General features: G+C 38.0%; 2 protein-coding genes and 1 pseudogene across 3 annotated transcripts; all 3 read left to right on the forward strand.

The window, feature by feature from the left end:
• The first annotated feature begins 2,419 nt into the window (after window positions 1-2,419).
• Window positions 2,420-3,223, forward strand: LOC121765666 (putative germin-like protein 2-1). Its single transcript, XM_042161878.1, has 2 exons — window positions 2,420-2,534; window positions 2,709-3,223. The coding sequence occupies exons 1-2, from the start codon at window positions 2,420-2,422 to the stop codon at window positions 3,221-3,223; spliced, it is 630 nt and encodes a 209-aa protein (XP_042017812.1).
• A 1,055-nt stretch (window positions 3,224-4,278) lies between these two features.
• LOC121765667 lies at window positions 4,279-5,413 on the forward strand (annotated as a pseudogene).
• Window positions 5,414-8,897: 3,484 nt separating this feature from the next.
• On the forward strand, window positions 8,898-24,235 carry LOC121764822 (E3 ubiquitin-protein ligase UPL2-like). 2 transcript variants are annotated; one of them, XM_042160855.1, is made up of 17 exons: window positions 8,898-9,104; window positions 9,200-9,325; window positions 11,183-11,278; window positions 11,361-11,567; window positions 11,693-18,158; window positions 18,278-19,320; window positions 19,419-19,706; window positions 19,788-19,989; window positions 20,320-20,579; window positions 20,666-20,943; window positions 21,478-22,582; window positions 22,662-22,808; window positions 22,920-23,000; window positions 23,083-23,308; window positions 23,405-23,544; window positions 23,760-23,866; window positions 23,951-24,235. In XM_042160855.1, exons 2-17 carry the CDS (start codon window positions 9,230-9,232, stop codon window positions 24,051-24,053), a joined length of 10,845 nt encoding a protein of 3,614 aa, XP_042016789.1. In that variant the 5' UTR covers window positions 8,898-9,104; window positions 9,200-9,229; the 3' UTR covers window positions 24,054-24,235. The 2 variants fall into 2 exon arrangements, with proteins under 2 accessions (XP_042016789.1, XP_042016788.1); XM_042160854.1 differs by having other exon boundaries at window positions 9,218-9,325.
• The last annotated feature ends 149 nt before the right edge of the window (window positions 24,236-24,384 follow it).

A 24,384-nucleotide genomic window follows, 5' to 3' on the forward strand; every position in this document is an offset into this window, starting at 1 on the left:
TAATAATCATTTTCAGTTCTTAGTATATGAATTTCATTTCAAAAGTTGGTGCTAAAGTATCCATACCTACTAAATGTTGAAATAAAAATTCAAAATGATTCAAACAGTCGAAATAAAAATTCCCCGACAAATAAATAAAAATGATTTTTGTGATATATTTGAAGTAGTTCAAGAATTAAAAACATGCGAACTAGAATGGAGAGATGGCTAATCTAATTATGTTGAATAGTTTGATTCTCTTGCCAACTTAAAAAATTACCTCACAACTATTAACAACGCTTTGGACCTCATCATCGAAATTCTGTTGCTAGTCGGATGTAATTAAGCATGCAACATATTAAGTTTTGTTTGACCATTTTTTAATAAATATGGAATTAATCTTTAATAGTAATTCATATAATGGAAGCAAATAATAACTTTTGACCATTTTTTTATAGTAAAAATGGAATTTAGCTTTAATGATTCATTGTTCATATAATGGGAATCAATAAATGAATTCAACATTCCATCGTGGTATAATGGAATTCGAAGCGAATGGTTTTTACTTTCATATAATTACCTATTACCTTCGTACTAGTTACTTATTTCCATTCAAGGTTGAATACAATTTAGCTTTTATTGATGTTAGCCAATTTTATTTCAACCATTTATTTTATTAATTAAATTTATTTTATATTTTCGAGATAGAATCTGGGCTATATAACAGCATTTTGATTATCGCACCTATAAATAGGTCGTTTTATCGCTTATATTATAATAAAAAAAAAAGATGACAGGAGTTGTAGTTTTATTCAGCACTTTAGCCCTTAATTTATTGGGCTTGAGTGCTGTACAAATAATTATTTACCTATTTTTTCCCATTCTCTTTATTTAACATTAAAACTCATGTCATTGAGACATGACTTAATGACTGTTTTTTTGGATAGGGAAGTAACAGACATGACTAACTTCGGCACTGAACATTCAATCCTAAATTTCGTCTAAGAACATGAAGAAATTTATATGCTCGTGAACTGTAATTTTATTTAGGCTGAAGATTAATTGCAATATTTAAGTGTTTACATCTATTCGAAATGTTATACTCCCTCCGTCCGCGAATAGGAGTCTCGTTTTTTTCATTTTAGTTCGTCCATGAATAAGAGTCCCGGTTCACTTTTACCATAAATGGTAATAGGGTCCTACCTTCCACTAACTTATTCCACTCATATTTCATTTAAAACTAATATATATATAAGTGGGATTCATATTCCATTAACTTGTTTTTCTAGACCGATTAGTACACCTAAATTATCCGACGAGCAACTTATGATTCGGTTTTGCTGGAGTGCCAATTGGGAAATCCCATACAAGAATAAAGTTTATGATTCGTTTAACCAAGATTAGAGATCATAGAAAAATTCATAATTCAGATGTAGTTCACAATATTTGCAACCTAGCTCCTTTCAACAATTAAAGGTAGACATGGTTAACCTAAAGTTGAAAACTTCGAAACTGATTAACACAATCAAGCAAGTGTATATAGATAATCTAGAACATATTCCCCATGCCCTCATTAAATATCTCATATTTGACTGATGTGACTTTATAAATACCTCCTCCGTCCCTAAAGAATATGCACTTTGGATTTGACACGGGTTTTAATGTAAAATTGATAAAGTAAGAGAGAGAGGTAGAAAAAAAAAGTAAATAATGTATTGTTACAATGGGCCCCACCTCATTAGAGAGAAAAGACTTTCCAAAATTAGAAAGTGCATATTTTTGTGAGACGGGGGGAGTATGAGTAAACTAGATTAGTGGAATGTGAGTCCTACGTACTTTTTATATGTTAATTTTATAATAAAATATGAATTACAATGAGTTAATGGAATGCATATGGTTCACTATAAAAAATGATAAAAATGAAATTAAATGTTTTTTTAGGACCGTCTAAGTAAGTAAATATGGAACATCTAAAGGGAACAGGAGGGAGTATTTATTAAATTTTGGCCATTTCTTAGTAAATATGGAATCAGTTTTTAATGATTATATAATTCCCTAGTAATTTGTTGTGTACAAGTTTGCGTACAATTTGGCTTTGATTTGTGTCTGTCTATTTTATTTCGGTTCCTAATTTCTCTTTATTAATTATGGACGTACTACATTTTGTCCGAGTAGATTAATCTTTTAGTTTTTTTTTAGATTAATCTTTTCGTTTGTTATTTAAGCTTTATCTTTGTGATTTATTTATTTATAGTATAAAAGCCAAAATCAAAGAATTTATTATATGGAAAAACGTTATATTCAATTATTATGGAAATAACGTTGTACTACTATCTACTACTCCTTTGACTATGGGATGAGACTGGTGTAGCATATGATTTTGATTTCCACCCTATAAATAGGTTGTTTTATCCCATAAACTACAATCAGAAAAGAAAAGATGGCTGGAGTTGTAGCTTTATTCAGCACTTTAGCTCTTAATTTATTGTGTTTGGCCATGGCTTTTGATCATTCTCCTTTACAAGATTTTTGCGTATTCGATGCCAATAGCCCCGGTAAGCATTGTCCCACTTGCATATCACTATAATTTTGGGCAAATTGCGAAAAAAATATGAATTTTAGTCAAATTCTGGTCCATCAACTTATGAATTTTAACATTTTTCTCATGATAAAATATTCCGGTTTTCTATTAATATTAGTAATATATTGTTGATTTGGCGCATCTCTAGGATGCAAGAACCCGGGAACTGTTACAGCCGACGACTTCTTCTACAGCGGGCTGCATTTGCCAGCAAACACGAGTAACCCCTACCGAGCTGGGCTGAAAGCAGCCCGAATCCCGGGCATGAATGGTCAAGGGCTGACGCTGGCCCGCCTCGACTTTCTGCCAGACGGACTCATCCCGCCCCACTATCACCCAAGGGCGGCCGAGATTCTAACCGTTCTAGAAGGTTCCTTGGAAGTCGGGTTCGTGAAGTCATACCCTAACTACAAACATTACGGTAAAGTTCTTAACAAGGGCGACGTCTACGTCGTCCCCGTTGGGCTTGTCCACTACCAGCGCGGCGTTGGGAATGCGAACACGGTGGTTCTGTCGGCGGTGAATAGCCAGAACGCCGGAATTGTGGAAGTTGCCGCCGGTATCTTCGGCGCCAAGCCCGTGATTGACAGCAATTATCTAGCAAATGCTTTTAGATTGAATAAGGGAATTGTGGAGCAGCTTCAATCCAAGTGTTGGTCTTGATTGTTGTACAAGTGATTACTCCATTTGTTTATTTTCAATAACATGAAATAGCTCCATAGTTGTTTAATTCTTATGATTAATGCCATTTAATGTCGACTATTTTTTTCTTGTTAAGCACATTGTGCATTGTGTCATTTGTGAAGCCATCACGGACCAAGGCCGTTACAAATGATATTTTGATTTGATATACTATTTTTTGTTAAATAACCAAAGAGGATAAATTGTTTCTTTGACTTCAATTTCCTTTAGGTGTGGAGTTTGATTCTCTCGCAAACAAAAAAAATAACATCGTTTTGCATCTCATCGTCAAAATTCTGTCGCTAGTCGGACGTGATTAAGCATCTAATAACTAATAACTTTTGTTTGAGCATTTCTTAAAAAATATGGAATTAATCATTAATAATTCATTATTCATATAATGGAATCAATAAATTAATTCAACACTCCATCGTGGTATAATGGAATTCGAAGCGAATAGTTATTACTTTCATATTACCTTCGTACTTGGTATTACTTATTAGTACCACTCAAGGTTGCATGCAATTTACTATCTTTTATTGATGTTAGCCAATTTTATTTCTTTCCTAGTTATTTTCAGTATCGCAATTTATTTTATTAATTAAATATATTCTATATTTTTGAGAGAGAATCTAGGAAATATTACAGCATTATAATTATCGCACCTATAAATATTGGTCGTTTTATCGCATATTCTATAATCAGAAAGAGAGAAAAAAAATATATAAAAAGATGACCGGAGTTGTAGTTTTATTCAGCACGTTAGCCCTTAATTTATTGTGTTTGGCCTTGGCTTTTGATCCTTCTCCCTTGGAAGATTTCTGCGTGTTAGATGCCAAAAGCCCGGTAAACATTGTCTCACTTGAATATATCTCTTTACAATTTTGGACAAATTCTCAAAAAATCATGAAATTTTGTTAAACTAGGCTCCACTGACTTTACATATTAACCTATGATTTTAACATTTTATCAAATTTTCCATATAAAATACTTATTTTGATTTTCCATTAGTAATATGTTATTGATTTCGCGCAAACATGGTTCAAACTGACGACAAGGCTGGATTACTTCAAGAGTGTATTGCGAAAAATGATGGCCTCGTAAAAAAATTTCAGGGTTGGTGGATAGATTGAGAAAAACTGTCAAAATTCATGGTTTTTACGTTATATTTTTAAAGTTGCGCAACAAATCAGAATTTAAACAAAATTAATGTTTTCCCAGGATGCAAGAAGCCGGAAACTGTTACAGCCGCCGACTTCTTCTTCAGCGGGATGCATTTGTGATACAGACCAAACAGGAGAACTCATCCCAAAAGACTAGCCTGTTAGGAGAGAGAGCTCATTTAGTCTATATACCCCACATCAGTTGTTCTCACAACCGATGTGGGAATTGAGTCTGTAACATTCGACCCTCCTTTAAGGGCCAACGTCCTCGTTGGTCACGGCCACGTTGGTCACGGCTGGTTCTTTGCCAGGCCACCACTCCGAGCGGTCCCAAACGCACTCGTTGGTCACGGAGAGTTCGTTGCCCGGCCACCACTCCGAGCCGTTTGGGCTCTCAATGAAAGCACCAATTGATACAGACCAAACAGGAGAACTCATCCCAAAAGACTAGCCTGTTAGGAGAGATAGATCATTTAGTCTATATACCCACATCAGTTGTTCTCACAACGGATGTGGGAATTGAGTCCGTAACAATTTGCCATCCAACACAACTAATCCATATAAGGCCGGGCTAAAAGCGGCAAGGATTCCGGGCCTGAACGGTCAAGGGCTGACGCTGGCCCGCCTTGACTTCTTGCCAGATGGAATCATCCCACCTACCTCACTATCACCCACCCGAGGGCCGCCGAGATTCTCACCATTCTAGAAGGTTCCATGGAAGTCGGATTCGTGACCTCATTCCCTACCTACAAACACTACTCTAAAGTTCTCAACAAGGGCGATGTCTTCGTCGTCCCGGTCGGGCTTCCCCACTACCAGCGCGGCGTCGGGAAGGTGAACACGGTGGTTCTGTCGGCGGTCAACAGCCAGAACGCCGGAATTGTTGAAGCTGGCGGCAGTATGTTTGGCGCAAAGCCCGCGATTAACAGTGATTATTTAGCAATGGCGTTTTACGTTTAGATTGGATAAGAAAACCGTGGAGCAGCTTCAGTCCAAGCCTTGGGCTTAGAAATAGTTATCTATCTATGTTCTATAATCTTTGCGTATTCTATTAATAAAATGAGTGAACCCCACAAGTTTTGTTTTAAGAAAAATTAAATTTGCACATTTTAGGTCCTTAAATTATAAGAAACACTAAATGGCATTTCATATTTTACTAGACCCTATATTCGACCTACTTATTTCACTCATATTTTACGTTCATCAACTCTTATAATCTCAAAACTTTTTGCAAGAGTGAATAAACGCTCATTGGGTTCCATACTGCCATTGAAAGCTCCTTCAAGTAGTGTTTATGACCTTGAATCACGGAAATAGGCTCATTATGAAGACCCTTAAAAATGCGATATTTTTTTGTTTTTTAATTGTACAGTATCGTAATTGTGGATTGTATCTTATGTGATTGGATATATATAATTGTTTGCACACTGCAAGCAACCTAAATCAATCTAAGACAACATATCTAATGCTAGTGCATACATACATAGATAAAATAAGCATTAGAGGATCGCAAATACTCTCTTCGTCCACCATTAATTGTCCCATTTATTCTTTTCGTTAGTCTGCCAAAAAATATCTCATTTAACTTTTACTGTTTTTGGCAAGTGGACCGCATATTTCACTAACTCACTTCATTCACATTTTATTATTAAACCTATATACCATCTGTCACATTAAGTATGAAATATTTGCTTTTTTGCACGAGATTTTATGTAGGGCTCGACTGTGATTTAATGAAAAGAGAATAAAGTAAGAAATAATGCTATTTCTATTTTATGAGAAAGTAGTAGCATGTCATTTTTAATGGGATGGAGGAACAGATGGTAAACTTTTGAAGAAATGATGTTAAACTATATTAAACTAGCTAATCTCAAATTGCAAAGAAATAATGGTAAACTTTTTGAATAAAATATCGTTTTGCTCTTATAGTGTGAATTTTGAAGCTGATGGTTTGGTGTTATGGTTGGTTTGAAGGCAATCATAATGTTTGAAATTGTTATATGTGGCTGTGATTCAAATACTTTTACATAAATTGAGCACGTCAGAGTATAGACAATTTTCTCTTTCGGGATAACTTTTTTACTTGCTAATGTACATCTCAGTTGATTAATGAATGCTTAAATCGATTATGTAAATTCTTATGCTGTGTATCGTTCAAATAAATTTTGGTTATATACAGCGACTTATTCCAACATCTACATTTTAGGTATCTCTTTCCTTTATATTGTGCACACCTTTAATTTTCACTTATAAACTCATTGGACCAAAGAAGCTCAAAGTAAACACGTAGGAGATGACATACCATATTCCCAAAATGGACAACAATCAAAAGTAAAACACACCAAAAATATTAGTATAATTCATATTCCAAATCACAGTAGTATAATTTTGCTACATTATCATTTTTCTTAGATTTTGTTTCATACCACAGCTCCAACAATCCGTTCTCCAAATCAAAATCTGAATCATACCACAACTTATTATTTTATTTCATCTTTTTTTAGTTATTATACATTTAAATTTTTTTTTTGTTATATGTAGAATTAAACTGAATATATAACTCAGGATTACATTAATAAAATACCAAAACTATAGAGAGAGAATTTTAAAAGAGCAACTTGTGTGTCGATCAACTTGCAATCTAGCATTTCAATTTCTAATAGAAGATTCAATATGTACTGATTCTGGATTATAAACATTCATTTCTTTAATCTGACTACTTTAATGCTTCCAAATTCTTCATCTCAACCTGGTGATGTAAATTCATCACCTCAATATCAATAATAAAAATAGCTCAATTTCTACACTAGCTTCAACCAATCAAATTCTAAATATGCCCTAAATTTGATTTCACACAACTTTTTAAAACAGTTTACTAGAAGCAGAGTAGAGTCTATTTGGCGATATAGACAAAATGATTAGTTGTTAGTTCATTTTTCAAACCAACATTGCCGAAATAGAGACAACAGCACCCATGAACCCATGATCATTGCTAATAAAAATAGATATAAAGACATTTTTATTCTTTTCACTTCATTTTTCAACCAGACATGGCCAAAAATCGAATTTTCTAGCTGAAGTTAATAATACCTTCTTAATCCAAAGACTCACACGTTACCACACCAACCAACCAATTAAACGCCATACTTTACACAAAAGCACAAAAATAAAATAATTTATTTCTAGAAAACCTACTTAAACACACTATACTATTCATTCCTCTTCACTCAACTCAACACTCAAACACACAACATTCCTCTCATAAAAAACAATGGCCATGCTTATAGGTTGTTTCCTCGTACTAATCTCGTTTTGCCATCTCCAAGCTGCGGGCGGCAGCAAGTGGAGCCTCCTCCGCTCCAACATCGGCGTCTCTGCGATGCACATGCAGCTTCTCAACAGCGACCGCGTCATCATCTTCGATCTCACCAACTATGGCCCCTCAAACATCTCCCTCCCCAACAACTAACTACACGGAGTTTAAGAAAGTGATGTTTAGTGTGTTAAATAGATATATAAAAAAAGTAATATAGAGAAAAAAAGTGAAGAAAATATAGTAGAAAGTGAATAAAGTGAATAAAGTAAAAGAGATCAAAATAAAAACAAAAATTGATTCAGCAACCGGGAAACTTTCAAAAAAAAAAAGAAAATGTCTTGTATAACAAATTGAATCAATGATACATCATGTATCTCATATATCCGGTATTTATTGTTATAAAAAAATTATGTGTATTACGTATTTCTAGAATATTCCTTTTTATGATACTTTAGGCATCAGCATCAAATTAGATATTGACATATTGTTTCTTCTTTTTTCAATTTCGAAAAATAAAACATAAATGTGAGAAAATGAGATTTCTATCTCACAGCACGCAAACGCCACAAGTATGGCCAATAAAATACTATCATGCGATATTGCGATTGAAAATTCACTGTTAATCAACAGACTAGTTTTTTTATATGCATTTGAAACATCTGCAATAATGTGATCATATTAAAATTTGTCATAGAATATCAATTAAAATTTTCGATCATAGAGAAATTGACAAGTGTATTACTAATTGAATTAAAATAGTAGTAATATACAGTTGTGAATAATGAACTGATGACTATGCTGAAGCATATTGAGTCAATTAAGGCATTGTTGGAAGGTTAGGCCTATATAAGAGCGCTTTGACTCCTCTTAATTACCAAATACTAATAAACATAAAAATTAATATTTTTGATTTCAATCAAGACGATTTCGTTATCTTATTATATATGGTCGAAATTACTAGTCCTAATTAGAAAATTTAATGGTACCAAAAAAATGAGAAATATGAAAAATAAAAATATATAGAAAGATACACAAAATCAAATCATCCTTTTTCCCAAATAAACGCCGGTCAAAGAAAAGAAATGCGTTAGAAAAGAATAAAGTATGAATAGAGGGACTAAATAGCAAACCTCCCCTCCGATGAAATGAGTGAATATACATATATGTGTGTGTATACTCTCGAGTGTTAGTGTGTGAACCCTTCTTCGCAAGAACAACTTCGCAATCAGAGATAAAATTAAACCCACTATTTATTGGGGTTTCGATCAACAGCCTCTCTCTTTCTCTCTCTACCTATACGTACAGCACACAGCGTGCGTATATATTTATATATCTATCGCTTTGTACAGTGCAAGACCCGCCGGATGTGCAAGCGTGCGCTGTGGTGAGCCGCCATTGACGTTTATGCAATTGGATTGATTGCTAGGCTCTTACGTATTTATGTTTGATTTTGATTTCCTTGCTGTTTTGAATGATTAGGTTTTTGTTTTGCTGCAGTTGACGGAATAAATGGCGAGTATAAGATCGAGCTTGCCGTCGAGGCTTCGACAGCTCCTCTCTAGTGAAGGGGCAATCGGCCCCTCCGTTAAACTCGACGCAGAGCCTGTACGCTTCTTGTCCCTATCCCTTTTTATGCTATTTATGTGGTCTGTGTTTTGGGTATGGTACTGTGGATTGATTCTTTGGGGGTTTAGTCGTGGTAACTGGATGAAGGATTGGATTGAGCACGAAGTGTGTACGATGCTTTGGTGATAAGTTGGAATTAAGGCTTCAGCTTTCTGTAATTTGCAGTAACACTTTTTAGGTCATTTACTTGTTAAGTTTAGTGGTTGGGGTTTGGAATTGGGATTGATGGAGGAGGTGAAATCTGTATGGTGCTATGTTTGGCAGTCTTTTAATGGCTTTAGAATTTCATATTTATCTATTTTTGGGGGCTAGTTAATGGGATAACTTGACGAATCATATGGCTTTTAATGACGAATTATACCGTATCACTTTAGACTGCAAAGATAAATATAGTATTCGTGGCCTAAAACTAGTTTTGTATTGATCCAGCCATTATACCGTATCACCATGGATGTAAAAATGTGTAAACTGAATGTGTTTGTTTCAAGGCGACTATATATATGAATATGGTGCTTCCATAGGAATATGGAAGTTCATGACCGGTCTGTGGCTAATGGCTATTAAGGGTGTTAAACATTAAGCTTTTGCAGAATAATGTGCATCTATTCTTTTGACACTTTTTTTCTTTTGGAAGATAAGAGCATAATATTGGCATCCAATATGATAGGAATAATGTCTCAGAAGTGACTCAAGATAAAACTTATTGAGATTTTGTGATGACTGTTACTATGCATATAATTGGGCCATAGTTAGCTGGATAGAGATTAGAAGTGTTCTCTCTTAACTTAATTAGAGGGCTTCTTATCTTAAAAAGATGTACCAGACATGATTTTCCCGTAAGCAAGCTTCCTATTTAACTTGTATCTTACTTTCACCAACACATGTATTCTCTAGGACTTAAATACTTAGTGACTGGTAACACTTAGCACAACAAAGAGCACCATTGTTCATTATATGAGAACGTTACCTGTTGGTTACAGTAGCTTTCATTTGATAACATGCAAGAAAACTGAACTCACCTTATATAAATTTTGTAAACATTTCTTAAAATTTCTTTCCTTGACGATGCTATTGATGAAGTCATACTATAATTTTTATAGAATTGAGAACATTGTTTTTTCATCTGCAATTGCAATTAAAACAAGGAAAAGGATTATTTTCTATGGTAGCTTGCTTGTGATTTTTGTAAGTGGGAAATTAGATTGTATGACATGTTATAGAATATAAAAAATCACAAATAAATAATGTCCGCCGCAATATTTTTCAAATAAAAGATCTGCCTTTTTCTCGCTGGTTATGCGTGACGAGTCTTGGCCACACTTACAAGTTTTGCGGTAACGTCTGGAGAACTTATTTAAACATAATAAGGGAATGAATGTAGATGCAGATGCATTGAAATACCCAAATCTGTTACTCAAAACCTTTAGGTGCCTGAATAATGACATTTGACTGGGGAATTTTTCTTACAACTTGGTAAGCTATTGTGTTTTATTTGTATGTATTATTTTCAGATGATTTTGACACTGTTAGAATGTAAAGTAGTTCTCTTCAGATAGCCAGTTCTTGATATATGATTTGAAAACCTCCTTCCTTGGTGACATGTCCCCTTTATGCATCAGTGACTAATGCTTTGCCTACACAAAGATAATAACTGCCTGAATGAACTATTACTGGAGATTGATTTGTTATCGGACTAATTTACAAGCAGGAAGATATTGGTGCCGATCAAAATTTCATTTACTTGATGCAGTGAACATTTGAAATCCACTGCGACTTCTTTCCTTTTTCAAAATTACTTGTGCTAGCTTAGGTAATGGGTTTGCATATTTTTTACAGCCTCCAAGAATAAAGGCTTTTGTCGACAAGGTGATTCAGTGCCCATTACAGGATATAGCGATACCTCTTTCTGGTTTTCGCTGGGAGTATGGCAAGGTTGTTCAAATTTGCTTGTAATTATTATTCTTCCTCTTTTTTCATCTCTTTCATTTATTCTCACTCCCATTTTATTTTTCAGGGAAATTTCCACCATTGGGGGCCTCTATTTCTGCACTTCGATTCGTATTTCAAGACCTACTTATCTCATAGAAATGACCTTCTTTTGTCAGATGACATCTTAGGGGATGTCAGCCCATTTCCCAAACAAGCAGTTTTGCAAATTTTGAGAGTTATGCAGATCATCCTAGAAAATTGCCACACCAAGAGTTCATTCAGTGCTATAGAGGTAATGTGGTGTTTGAATTTCTTTTTGAGTATTTTTTCTGAATTTTTTAGCTCATTTTGGTTTTAAACTTCAAGGCTTCAAGCTTTCTCTAAGAGTTTTCTGAACATTCTATATCTTTTTCACAGCATTTCAAGCTTTTGCTTGCTTCAACAGATCCTGAAATTATCACCGCAGCTCTTGAGACTCTTTCTGCACTTGTGAAAATATCACCTTCAAAGCTGCATGTCAGTGGAAAGCTGGTAGGGTGTGGGTCAGTGAATCCTTGTCTTTTATCCCTTGCGCAAGGTTGGGGTAGCAAAGAAGAAGGTCTAGGTTTGTATTCATGTGTCACATTACATGAGAGGACCCAGGAGGATGGGCTATGCCTGTTCCCACTGGAGGCACAAAATGACAGCGACAAGTTGCAGAATCACGTGGGATCAACACTTGACTTTGAGTTGCGCAGTACTTCTCCAAGTGATGTTGAAGCTAGTGATAGTACAAATTCATCTGGAGTGCGTGTAATTCAGATCACTGATAATCAATTACAAGAACAGGATGACTTGTCACTTATGAAGTTTTGTATTGAGCATTATAATGTGCCTTCAGATCTTAGGTTTCCATTATTAACCAGAATTCGGTATGCTCGTGCATTCCGTTCCTCCAGAATATGCAGGCTTTACAGCAAGATTTGCCTACTATCTTTTATTGTGCTTGTACAGTCTAGTGATTCACATGATGAGCTAGTTTCTTTTTTTGCTAATGAGCCAGAATACACAAATGAATTGATTAGAATTGTGAGATCTGAAGAAAACATATCAGGAACCATAAGAACGCTTGCAATGACTGCTTTGGGTGCACAGTTAGCTGCATATTCGGCATCTCACGAAAGGGCACGTATATTAAGTGGATCAAGCATCAGTTTTGCAGGTGGTAATCGTATGATTCTCTTGAATGTGCTGCAAAGAGCGATTATATCATTAAATAATTCTGTAGATTTGTCATCAGTTGCTTTCATTGAAGCACTTCTGCAGTTCTACTTGCTTCATGTCATATCTTCTTCAAGTTCTGGTAGTGTTGTTAGGGGTTCAGGGATGGTACCGACCTTTTTACCCCTGCTAGAAGATTCAGATCCTTCTCGGTTGCATCTTGTCTGTTTAGCCGCAAAAACTCTACAGAAGCTCATGGACTACAGCAATACAGCGGTCACCCTTTTCAGAGATTTAGGTGGGGTGGAGCTTTTGGTTCAAAGATTACAGATCGAAGTACATAGAGTGATTGACTTCACTGGATCAAGGGATAGCTCTCTGGCAACGGGTGAATGTCCTAAATATAATATCGATCAGTTGTACAATCAGAAGCGATTGATTAGGGCATTGTTGAAAGCACTTGGTTCTGCCACTTATGCGACGGCAAATTCTGCGAGATCACAGAATTCTTACGATGTTTCTTTAACTCCCATCTTGTTGATGCTTTTCAGTAACAAGGAAAAGTTTGGAGGTGACATCTACTCCTCAGCTGTGACTCTTATGAGTGAAATGATTCACAAAGATCCAACATGTTTTAATGTTCTGTTTGACTTGGGCCTTCCATCTGCATTTCTATCATCCATTGTGCTTGGAGTACTTCCTGCTTCAAAAGCCATCACTTGTATTCCGAATGGTCTTGGTGCTATTTGCCTCAACTCCAAGGGTCTGGAGGCTGTAAGAGAAACTTCTGTCTTACACTTCCTTGGTGACATTTTCACTGACAAAAAGTATGTGATCGCCATGAGCGAAGGCATTATTCCTTTGGCAAATGCTTTGGAAGAGCTATTCCGGCATGTGTCTTCACTGAGAAGATATGGTGTTGATCTGATGATTGAAATAATTGATAAGATCGCATTGCTTGGGGACACCAAGTGCTCTGGATCATCAGGAAAACTTGATGGTAGCGAGGCAATGGATATGGACTCAATTGAATCCGATGACAAGGAAAACATAGGGGATTCTGTGGCAGATGGGCCTGTTCAAGGTATCAGTGATGAACAATGTATTCAGCTGTCCATCTTTCATGTAATTGTTCTAGTTCACAGGACAATGGAAAATTCAGAAACATGCCGTCTATTTGTGGAGAAGTCTGGTATCGAATCTTTATTGAAACTTCTTTTGCGTCCAAGTATAACTCAATCATCTGAGGGGATGTCAATAGCTCTACACAGCACGATGGTATTCAAGTGTTTTACACAGCATCATTCCACTCCTCTGGCTCGTGCTATTTGCTCTTCACTTCGTGAGCATTTGAAAGAAACTCTGCCTAGGACTAGTGCTATGTCTGGATCTTTTTTACTGGATCCTAGGGCCAGCCCAGACCCTCTGATATTTTCTTCCCTCTCGCTTGTGGAGTTCCTCTTATTTCTTGCTGCCTCAAAGGACAATCGTTGGGTAACAGCATTGCTTACTGAGTTTGGTAATGGAAGTAGAGATGTCCTGGAAGATATTGGTCGAACTCATCGTGAAGTTTTATGGCAAATTTCGTTGCTTGAAGACACAAAGGCTGAAGGGGAGGACCAACTCACTGGTACCGTTAATGCCTCTCGGCAGTCCGAGTTGGGCATGAATGATGCCGAAGACCCAAGGTTGAACTCGTTCAGGCAATTCCTTGATCCTTTACTGAGAAGGAGGACTTCTGGTTGGAGCTTTGAGTCCCAGTTTTTTGACCTCATAAATCTCTATCGAGACCTTACTCGTTCCTCAGGTCTTCACCAACGACAGAGTGTCGATGCACCTTCTTCCTCACTGGTTGCAGTGAATCAGGAAGATGAATCTGGTTCATACCATCAGTCGTGTTGTGATATGGTATCATCACTGTCTATTCACATAACCCATTTGTTTCAAGAGTTGGGGAAAGTCATGCTGCTTCCATCTCGCCGGAGGGACGATACGCTCACTGTATCTCCTCCCTCAAAATCAGTGGCATCTACCTTTGCTTCTATAGCTATGGATCACATGAATTTTGGTGGGCATATTAATCCTTCTGGATCTGAGGATTTGGTTACAACTAAATGCCGGTATTACGGCAAGGTTGTTGAGTTCATTGATAGTATTCTTTTGGACAAGCCTGACTCATGCAATCCTGTCATATTGAATTGTTTATATGGACGCGGAGTTATTCGAACGGTCTTGACTACATTTGAGGCTACCAGTCAGTTGCCTTTTGCCATTAGTAGGGCTCCTGCATCTCCTATGGAGACTGATGAAGGGAAGCAAAATGATGTTGAAAAAGCTGATCAGTTGTGGACTTATGGACCCTCAGCTAGCTATGGAAAGCTTTTGGACCACTTGGCGACTTCGTCCTATATACTATCACCTTTCAATAAACATTTACTTACACAGCCTCTAGTGCCTGGGGACATTCCATTTCCTCGTGATGCAGAAACATTTGTCAAAGTTCTTCAGTCCATGGTATTGAAGGCTGTGCTTCCTGTTTGGACGCACCCTCGGTTCCATGAATGTAATTATGAGTTCATCACGACAGTTGTCAACATTTTTAAGCATGTATTCTCTGGAGTGGAAGTCAAAAGTGTTGGTGCTAATGTGGGTCGTACTGGTCCACCCCCAACTGAAACAACTATTTCAACAATAGTGGAGATGGGGTTCACAAGGTCTCAGGCAGAAGAGGCTCTGAGACAGGTTGGTTCAAATAGTGTGGAGCTTGCCATGGAATGGTTGTTTTCACATCCCGAGGAACCTCAAGAAGATGACGAGCTTGCTCGAGCACTAGCAATGTCTCTTGGAAATTCTACGACAGAGACAAAAGAAGAGGACACAACTGAGGATACTCAGAATGTTGAAGAGGAATTGGTGCAACTCCCACCAGTTGATGAACTGCTGTTCACATGCAGGATACTTCTGCAAATGAAGGAGACCTTAGCTTTCCCTGTTAGGGATCTCCTTGTCATGATTTGCTCACAAAATGAAGGCCAAGAAAGACCAAGAGTCATTTCCTTTATCATTGAACAAGTGAAGCTTTATGGTGACATCTCTGATAGTGGGAATCAGAAAATGCTCTCTGCCTTCTTTCATGTTCTTGCTTTAATTCTCAATGAAGACTCAGCAGCCCGAGAATTAGCATCCAAGAGTGGTCTGGTTAAAGTTGCATCAGATCTTCTCCTGCTATGGATTCATTCAAATGAGCAGGATTCATCTCAAGTCCCAAAATGGGTAACTTCAGCTTTTATTGCTGTCGACCGTCTTGCCCAAGTGGATGCAAAGTTAAATGCTGATGTGATAGAACTTTTGAAGAAGAACGATACAGACAACCAAACGTCTATTGTCATCGAGGAAGAAAAGCAGAATAAATTGTCTTTGGGGTCACCCTTGAAGTATTTAGATATAATGGAACAAAAGAGACTAATTGAAATAGCTTGTGGCTGCATCAGAAAGCAATTACCTTCTGAAACAATGCATGCTGTTCTGCAGCTCTCTTCTACCCTGACAAGAACTCATTCAGTTGCTGTTAGTTTCTTGGATGCTGGAGGTCTACAATTACTTCTTTCCTTGCCTGCTAGTAGTTTGTTTGTTGGCTTTGACAATGTTGCAGCTATTATAATTCGCCACATCCTTGAAGATTCTCAAACCCTACAGCAAGCAATGGAGTCTGAGATACGACATAGTTTCATAACTTTTGCTAACAGACAGTCTAATGGAAGGCTTACTCCACGAAATTTTCTGTCAAATTTAAGTTCCGTTCTTCAACGGGATCCAGTAATTTTTCTGCAAGCTGCTAAAGCTGTCTGCCAGGTTGAGATGGTCGGTGAGAGGCCATATATGGTATTGATAAAAGATCGGGAGAAGGATAGAAAAGATAAGGATAAAGACAAAACAGAGGAAAAGGAGAAACAAACAAATGATGGTAAGGTAAGCACTGCCACCACAATGCCAGCAGCTTTTGGTAGTGGGCATGGGAAGCTTCCTGATGCGAATTCCAAGAACTCTAAGATACACAAGAAACCTCCTCAGAGTTTTGTCACTGTCATTGATACTCTGTTGGATTCAGTATTATCTTTCACTCCTTCTCTGGAAGATGAATCTGTTAACAAAGTGGGATCAGCATCGACAGATATGGAAATTGATGTTTCTGCAAGCAACAGCAAAGGAAAATCTGTTGCTTCTGTGTCTGAATTAAATGTAGCTAGCCATCAAGAATCCTCTGTTTCATTGGCTAAGGTGGTTTTTATATTGAAGCTCTTGACAGAGATTCTTTTAATGTATTCTTCATCTGTTCATATCCTTGTACGGAAAGATGCCGAAGTTTGCAGCTACAGGGGAACTCCTCAAAAGGGTGTAAATGCTTGCTTAACGGGCGGGATCTTTCACCACGTTCTTCACAAATTTCTACCCTTCTCTAAAAATCAGAAAAAGGAGAAGAAAACTGAAATTGACTGGCATCATAGACTGGCTAGTAAAGCCAGCCATTTTCTTGTTGCATTTGGTGTTCGCTCAACTGAAGCAAGGAAAAGAATCTTCACAGAGATCAGTTATGTTTTTAACGAGTTTGTTGATTCATGTAATGGTTTTAGGGTCCCAAAGTCTGATATTCAGGCCCTCACTGATCTGCTAAATGATGTGCTGGCTGCTCGGACACCTTCAGGTTCATACATTTCAGCAGAAGCTTCTGTTACTTTTATAGAGGCAGGTCTTGTTCAGTCACTCACCAGAACACTGCGCGTGTTAGACTTGGATCATACAGATTCACATAAGGTTGTTACTGGAATTGTGAAAGTTTTGGAGTCAGTAAGCAAAGAACATGTCCATGCTTTTGAGTCTACTAGTGCTAGAGGAGAGCGGTTGAAACCTACTGATCCTAACCAAGCTAGGGATGGAAATGGTGCTAGCTCACAGGCTGTTGATGCTACGGCCGATGCTAATGAAAACTTAATGCCAACAGATGAGAGTGAGTTGTTCCACAGTGTTCAGAACTATGGTGGTCCGGAGGCTGTCACTGATGATATGGAGCATGACCAGGATATTCATGGTGGCTTTGCTGCTGCAGATGATGATTACATGCAGGAAAATGCTGAGGGGACACAGAATCTTGATGAGACTGTGGGGATAAGATTTGAAATTCGCTCTGGTGTACAAGGTAATCTTGATGAAGATGAGGATGATGAAGATGATGAGATATCTGGAGATGAAGGTGACGAAGTAGACGAGGATGAAGATGAAGATGCTGATGATGATCACAACGATATAGAAGAAGATGAAGCCCATCACCTACCACACCCAGATACGGATCAAGATGACCATGAAATTGATGAAGATGAGTTTGATGAAGAGGTGATGGATGAGGATGAAGATGAAGAGGATGATGAAGATGGTGTTATAGTGCGTTTAGGGGAGGGAATGAATGGAGTAAATGTGTTTGACCACATAGAGGTTTTTGGCAGAGATAGTATTGCCAATGAAACTTTTCATGTTATGCCAGTTGAAATATTTGGCTCCAGGCGTCAAGGTCGAACCACATCCATCTATAATTTGTTAGGAAGAAATGGTGATACCAATGTCCCTTCGCAGCATCCACTTCTAGTGGAACCACATTCTTCAACATCTGCAGGTCCTCGTAGACTGCCAGGTATGGTCATTTTACTTCAACTTATTTTGACGTTTTTCTTAAGCACCGATGTGTTTTCCCTCAACAGAAAATTTATGTTGCTTAATGGTGTCGTATTTTCATTTACCTTACCTTCACAGAGAATGACCGTGATGCTCACTCAGATAGAAATGCTGAGGGTTCTTTGTCGCGTCTGGACTCCATTTTCCGCTCACTCCGCAATGGGCGTCAAGGACACCGGTTTAATTTATTGTCGAATGAGGGCCAGTTAAGTGGTGGGTCAGGCTCATCAGTTCCCCAAGGTCTTGAAGAAGTACTTGTATCCAGACTGAGGCGTCCTTCCTCTGAAAAGTCTTCTAATAACACTGCGGCTGTTGAATCTCAAAGTAAAAATGAAGAGAGTCCATCCTCCGAATTTGCTGAGACGACTGCTGAAAATCAAGGTAATGATGGTGGTAGTAATGCCCCTCCTTCCTCGGTGATATTGGACAGTACTAGAAGTGCCGACAATGTAGATGCTACAAACCAGCTAAATCAGGCAACGGAAACATCAAGTAGACAACCTCAGTTGGTTGAAGCTCAATATGACCATACTGATGTACTACGTGACGTCGAAACAGTGAGCCAAGAGAGTGGTGGAAGTGGGGCAACTTTGGGTGAGAGCTTACGGAGTGTAGACGTTGAGATTGGAAGTGCCGATGGCCATGATGATGGTGGAGACAGACAAGCTGGTGGTGATGCTCGACTGAGGAGAGGTGCTCCGTTGTTTACTAATAATAATGCATCAATAGGCGGGAGAGATGCATCTCTCCACAGTGTCAGTGAAGTTTCAGAAGATCTAGTTCGGGAAGCTGATCAAACTGGTCCTTCTCAGGAGGAACAACATAATCAGGATGCTGAATCTATTGATCGTGCTTTTCTTGATGCGCTCCCTGAGGAGTTGCGTGCTGAGGTTCTTTCTGCTCAACCAAGTGAAGCTACGCAGGTGCAAAATCCAGAGCCACAAAATAATGGGGATATAGATCCAGAATTTCTTGCAGCACTGCCTCCTGATATCCGTGAAGAAGTTCTAGCACAACAAAGGGCACAAAGGCTGCATCAATCCCAAGAATTGGAAGGTCAGCCTGTTGAGATGGACACAGTCTCAATAATTGCAACTTTTCCTTCAGACATACGGGAAGAGGTATCTTGTTGACTTGGTCAGGAGATATTTATTTTAGCTTTTCTTATCAGTATCCTGTTATTCTTATATTTTTGCTCTCCTTTTATCTGGAAATGCAGGTTCTCCTAACCTCGTCTGATGCTATTCTTGCAAATTTGACACCTGCTCTTGTTGCTGAAGCAAATATGTTACGAGAAAGGTTTGCAAGGAGATATAATAGAAATTTATTTGGATTACATCCACGAAATCGCCGGGGTGAGTCCTCTAGGCGAGGTGATGGCTTGGATAGAGTTGGTGGTGCACCTACTCGTCGGTCTACGGGTGTTAAGCCAGTTGAAGCAGGTGGGTCCCCTTTAGTTGACCCAGAAGGTTTGAAAGCTTTGATCCGGTTGCTTCGTGTTGTTCAGGTACTCTTATGGCTTTCTTGAAGCTCTGCGATTATATTCTTCTGTGTGAGATGTGAATGTAACCGATCTACGTTTTTGCAGCCGCTTTACAAGAGTCAGCTGGGACTCCTCCTAAATCTTTGTGCTAATGCTGATACTAGAATTGATTTGCTAAAAATTTTAATGGACTTGCTGATGCTGGACAAAAAGAAATATCATACCGATCTAAGCGCTGTGGAACCTCCTTATAGGCTGTATGCATGCCAGAGTCATGTGATGTATTCTCGCCCTCAATATGTTGATGGTAGGTATTTTTGCTATTTTAGTTTTTGCTGCAATTCTAAGTCAGTTTCCTTATGTAACTAACCCCCATCTCATTTACTAATTTTCTGACTGCATTTATTACCACAGGCCTGTTTAGAAATAAATTTGCCTTTATAAAATCTTCTTCCAGTTTAAATGCAGTTCTGAATTTTTTTCATTTGCTAAATGATGTAGAATATACTCGTGTGGAAATGGATGTTTACTTCTACGATCATGTTATTAAGATCTCGAATTTCTTTCCCCTTGTTTTTTTAATCTTCTATATAGGAGACATTAACTATGCAAATTTCATTCATTTCTCTATTCTCAGGTGTGCCACCTTTGGTGTCTCGGCGAGCTTTGGAGACCCTTACCTACCTAGCTCGTAATCATCCTTTGGTTGCCAAGCTATTGCTTGAGTTCAGATTGCCACAGTTTAAGAAGTCATCAAGCTCTGATCAAGAACAGGGAAAATCTGTTATGCTTCTTGATGAACAGAAGGAATACCCAGAAGGGCAGGCATCCTTTACATTGCTTCTTAGCCTTTTAAACCAGTCACTTTATTTAAGAAGTGTTGCTCAACTGGAGCAGGTGTGTCTTTGCAAAAATCTCTACCATGAAATTACCTAACTGTGTGACCATTTGGATTTATGTGGCTTATTATTGTTCTGTTGCAGCTCCTAACTCTGTTGGATGTTGTTATTGACTATGGTGAGAGGAAATCAAATCCATCTAACGAGGCAGATTCATCTGCATCTGAGCAGCCGTCTGACCCTCAGGTTTCTACACCAGCTGTTGATATGAATGTAGGCTCTTCTACGGCTTCAGGAGAGGGTAACTCTTCGATGCAAGCAACATCTCCAGAGGCTGATAGCGAGCAAATCGCTGAAACTGTTCTGAACAATTTGCCTAATCCAGAACTTCAGTTACTATGCTCACTACTAGCACGTGAAGGGTAAGCTGAGATTTGTGGATTTTCACCACTTTTTACTTGGTAGATCTGTAGATACCTTTCTTAGCATCCACACACTGTGTAAAGTTAATTTTAAAAGTTGACTTGTGAACCTCATTAAACAATGATTCTTTCACTTCAATCAAGCAGTAACTCTCTTTTGCATTTATCTCTTTAGATTCTAAAGGACGTTTCACTTTTGTGATTGAGATCATACAATTTTTCTTCTGAAAAACGGGTGTTGTGATGGGATGATCATATATGTTATGTAGTTTTTAAAAGTCTATGGTGCTCTAGAAAAGTTTGCATCTGGTTGAACTAGCATATTACAAAGATATTTCTAAAAGATACCATGTCTTGTTGAATGGTAATTTATTGTTGGTTATCATACAAAATCTTGACAGTTTAGATATCCCCTTGGCTTTGTGCTTTGCTTGTCGATAACTGTATCATCACTCCTTTCCTGAAGTTTTACTTGATTGACTAATTGTGCTATATTGCTCATGCAATTTATAACTTCTCTCTTCATATCTCCAGCCTATCAGATAATGCATACACACTCGTGGCGGATGTTTTAAGAAAGCTAGTGGCTATTGCTCCTATTCATTGTCATCTCTTTATCAATGAGCTTGCTGGTTCAGTTCAAAGCCTTACCCATTCAGCTATAGAAGAGTTGCGCTTATTTGGGGACATAGAGAAAGCACTTCTTAACACTACTACTCATGGGGCTCCAGTTCTCAGGGTTTTGCAGGCACTGAGCTCTTTAGTAGTTTTGCTTCGTGATAAGGACAAAAAGCATCAGACTATCCCTGATACTGAGCATAATACTACTATTTCTCTAGTTTGGGATATTAATACTGCTCTTGAGCCTCTGTGGCAGGAACTGAGCAGTTGCATCAGCAAAATAGAGAACTATTCGGATGTAGCACCTGATTTGTCCCCTTCTGCTGTTAAACCATCCAGTTCAGTGCCTCCACTTCCAGCAGGTACCCAGAACGTATTGCCATACATTGAATCTTTCTTCGTTGTATGCGAGAAGTTGCACCCTGGCCAGTCAGGTGCAGGCAATGATTTTGGAATTGCTTCAGTTCCTGATGTTGACGAGGCTGCTGCATCTGCTAGTCAGCAGAAGACCGTAGGATCTTCTTTAAAAGTGGATGATAAACATGTTGCTTTCTTAAGGTTCTCAGAAAAGCACAGAAAGCTTCTCAATGCCTTTATCAGGCAAAATCCTGGATTACTGGAAAAGTCATTTTCACTCATGCTGAAGGTTCCTCGGTTTATTGATTTTGATAATAAAAGGGCTCACTTCAGGTCCAAGATCAAGCATCAACACGATCATCACCACAGTCCTCTCAGAATATCTGTTAGAAGAGCTTACATTCTTGAAGATTCATACAATCAGCTGCGTATGAGATCAGCACAAGATCTGAAAGGTAGATTGACTGTTAATTTCCAAGGGGAGGAAGGGATTGATGCTGGTGGCCTTACAAGGGAATGGTATCAGTTGCTATCCAGAGTAATCTTTGACAAGGGGGCGTTACTATTTACAACAGTAGGGAATGAGTCCACATTTCAGCCGAACCCCAACTCTGTTTACCAAACAGAGCATCTTTCTTACTTCAAGTTTGTTGGACGAGTTGTAAGTGTTTCTCATTTTCATCTAATGTGAAAGATAGCTGTTTACCAGGAAAAATTTATGCTTTTACTCATGATTACAGGTGGGGAAGGCACTATTTGATGGGCAGCTCCTTGATGTCCACTTCACTCGGTCATTTTACAAGCACATTCTTGGGGTTAAAGTTACATATCATGACATTGAAGCTATTGATCCAGATTATTTTAAGAACTTAAAATGGATGCTTGAGGTAATCATATTGAAAATCTCCCTTATCTCCTTTAGCTGATGTGCATGAGGCCTTGACTCGGTAGTGTTTTTGATGCATCTGGTCTAAATTTTATTTATTGTCATATTGCAGAATGATATTAGTGATATTCCGGACTTAACATTTAGCATTGATGCTGACGAGGAGAAGATGATTCTGTACGAGCCTACTCAAGTATGTATCTTTTCTGGTTGTATGACTTTGATAGTTTTTTTTAAAATGTCATGTTTGCTAATTGAGTGACTTTGTTATTCAGGTAACTGACTATGAACTGATCCCTGGTGGTCGAAATATCAGAGTAACTGAGGAAAACAAGCACCAGTATGTTGATTTAGTTGCTGAGCATCGATTGACGACTGCTATTCGTCCTCAGATTAATGCATTTATGGAAGGTTTCAATGAGTTAATACTTCGTGATTTAATATCGATTTTCCATGACAAGGAACTGGAACTCCTGATAAGTGGGCTGCCAGACATTGACTGTGAGTACTACCCACTTTATCTTTTGCATCTCCTATTGTTGCATAAATTTTTACATAAACTATTTAAAAACTAATGCAAATATTAATGCCTTCCAGTGGATGATCTGAGGGCAAACACGGAGTACTCTGGTTACACTGCTGCTTCCCCTGCCATTCAATGGTTCTGGGAGGTTGTTCAAGAATTCAGTAAGGAGGATAAGGCTCGCCTGCTACAATTTGTTACTGGAACCTCGAAGGTACTTTTCTTTCTTTCTTTCTTTCTTTCTTTCTTTCTTTCTTTGTGGATCTGAAGAGTGTTATGTTCAAGCATCCACATTTGAACTTCTTAATGTCCATACCCGGAGACAGGAATTGCTAATAATAAGTTGCTGCATATCGTCTCTTATTATATTCTATGAATATGAATTATGATTCATTTGTATTAAGCAACATTTTTTGTTTTGCGATGCAGGTGCCGTTGGAAGGATTCAGTGCGCTGCAAGGAATTTCAGGATCTCAAAAATTCCAGATTCACAAGGCATATGGCAGTCCTGACCACTTGCCTTCTGCTCATACATGGTGAGCCTCTTTTTATTTTGTTATATTTATATGAAAATGGCTTGGTTTTGGTTGAGCTCTAATGGTCGACGTCGATGTCTTCAGTTTCAACCAGTTGGATCTACCAGAATACCCTTCTAAACAGCATTTGGAGGAGAGACTACTGCTTGCAATTCATGAAGGCAACGAAGGGTTTGGATTCGGTTAAGTCGGTGCTGAGGCCAAGCCGACGCTATTGTATAGAACATATTGTTAAAAAGGACATAATTCTTAAGATTACTTAGAAAGCTGTTTTGGGGTAAAATGTGGATATACTGTACAGTGCTATATTGCTTTTTTCCCAACCTTTTTGGCAAGTTTTCCAATCCAAGTTTTTTCAATTATTGTCAATGCGTATATTGTTCTATTTGGTATATAATGTGTATATTGTTCTACAATTTTGATAGATGGAAAAGAATCTCATCATTCCAATGTTTGTTTCACATATTTCGAGTAATTGTGGCGAAACTTGAAAGTGCTGCCAATAATCAGTGAAATAC

The sequence above is a fragment of the Salvia splendens genome, chromosome 14 (genome assembly GCF_004379255.2).
Source record: "Salvia splendens isolate huo1 chromosome 14, SspV2, whole genome shotgun sequence".
In the NCBI taxonomy this organism is placed as follows: domain Eukaryota; kingdom Viridiplantae; phylum Streptophyta; class Magnoliopsida; order Lamiales; family Lamiaceae; genus Salvia; species Salvia splendens.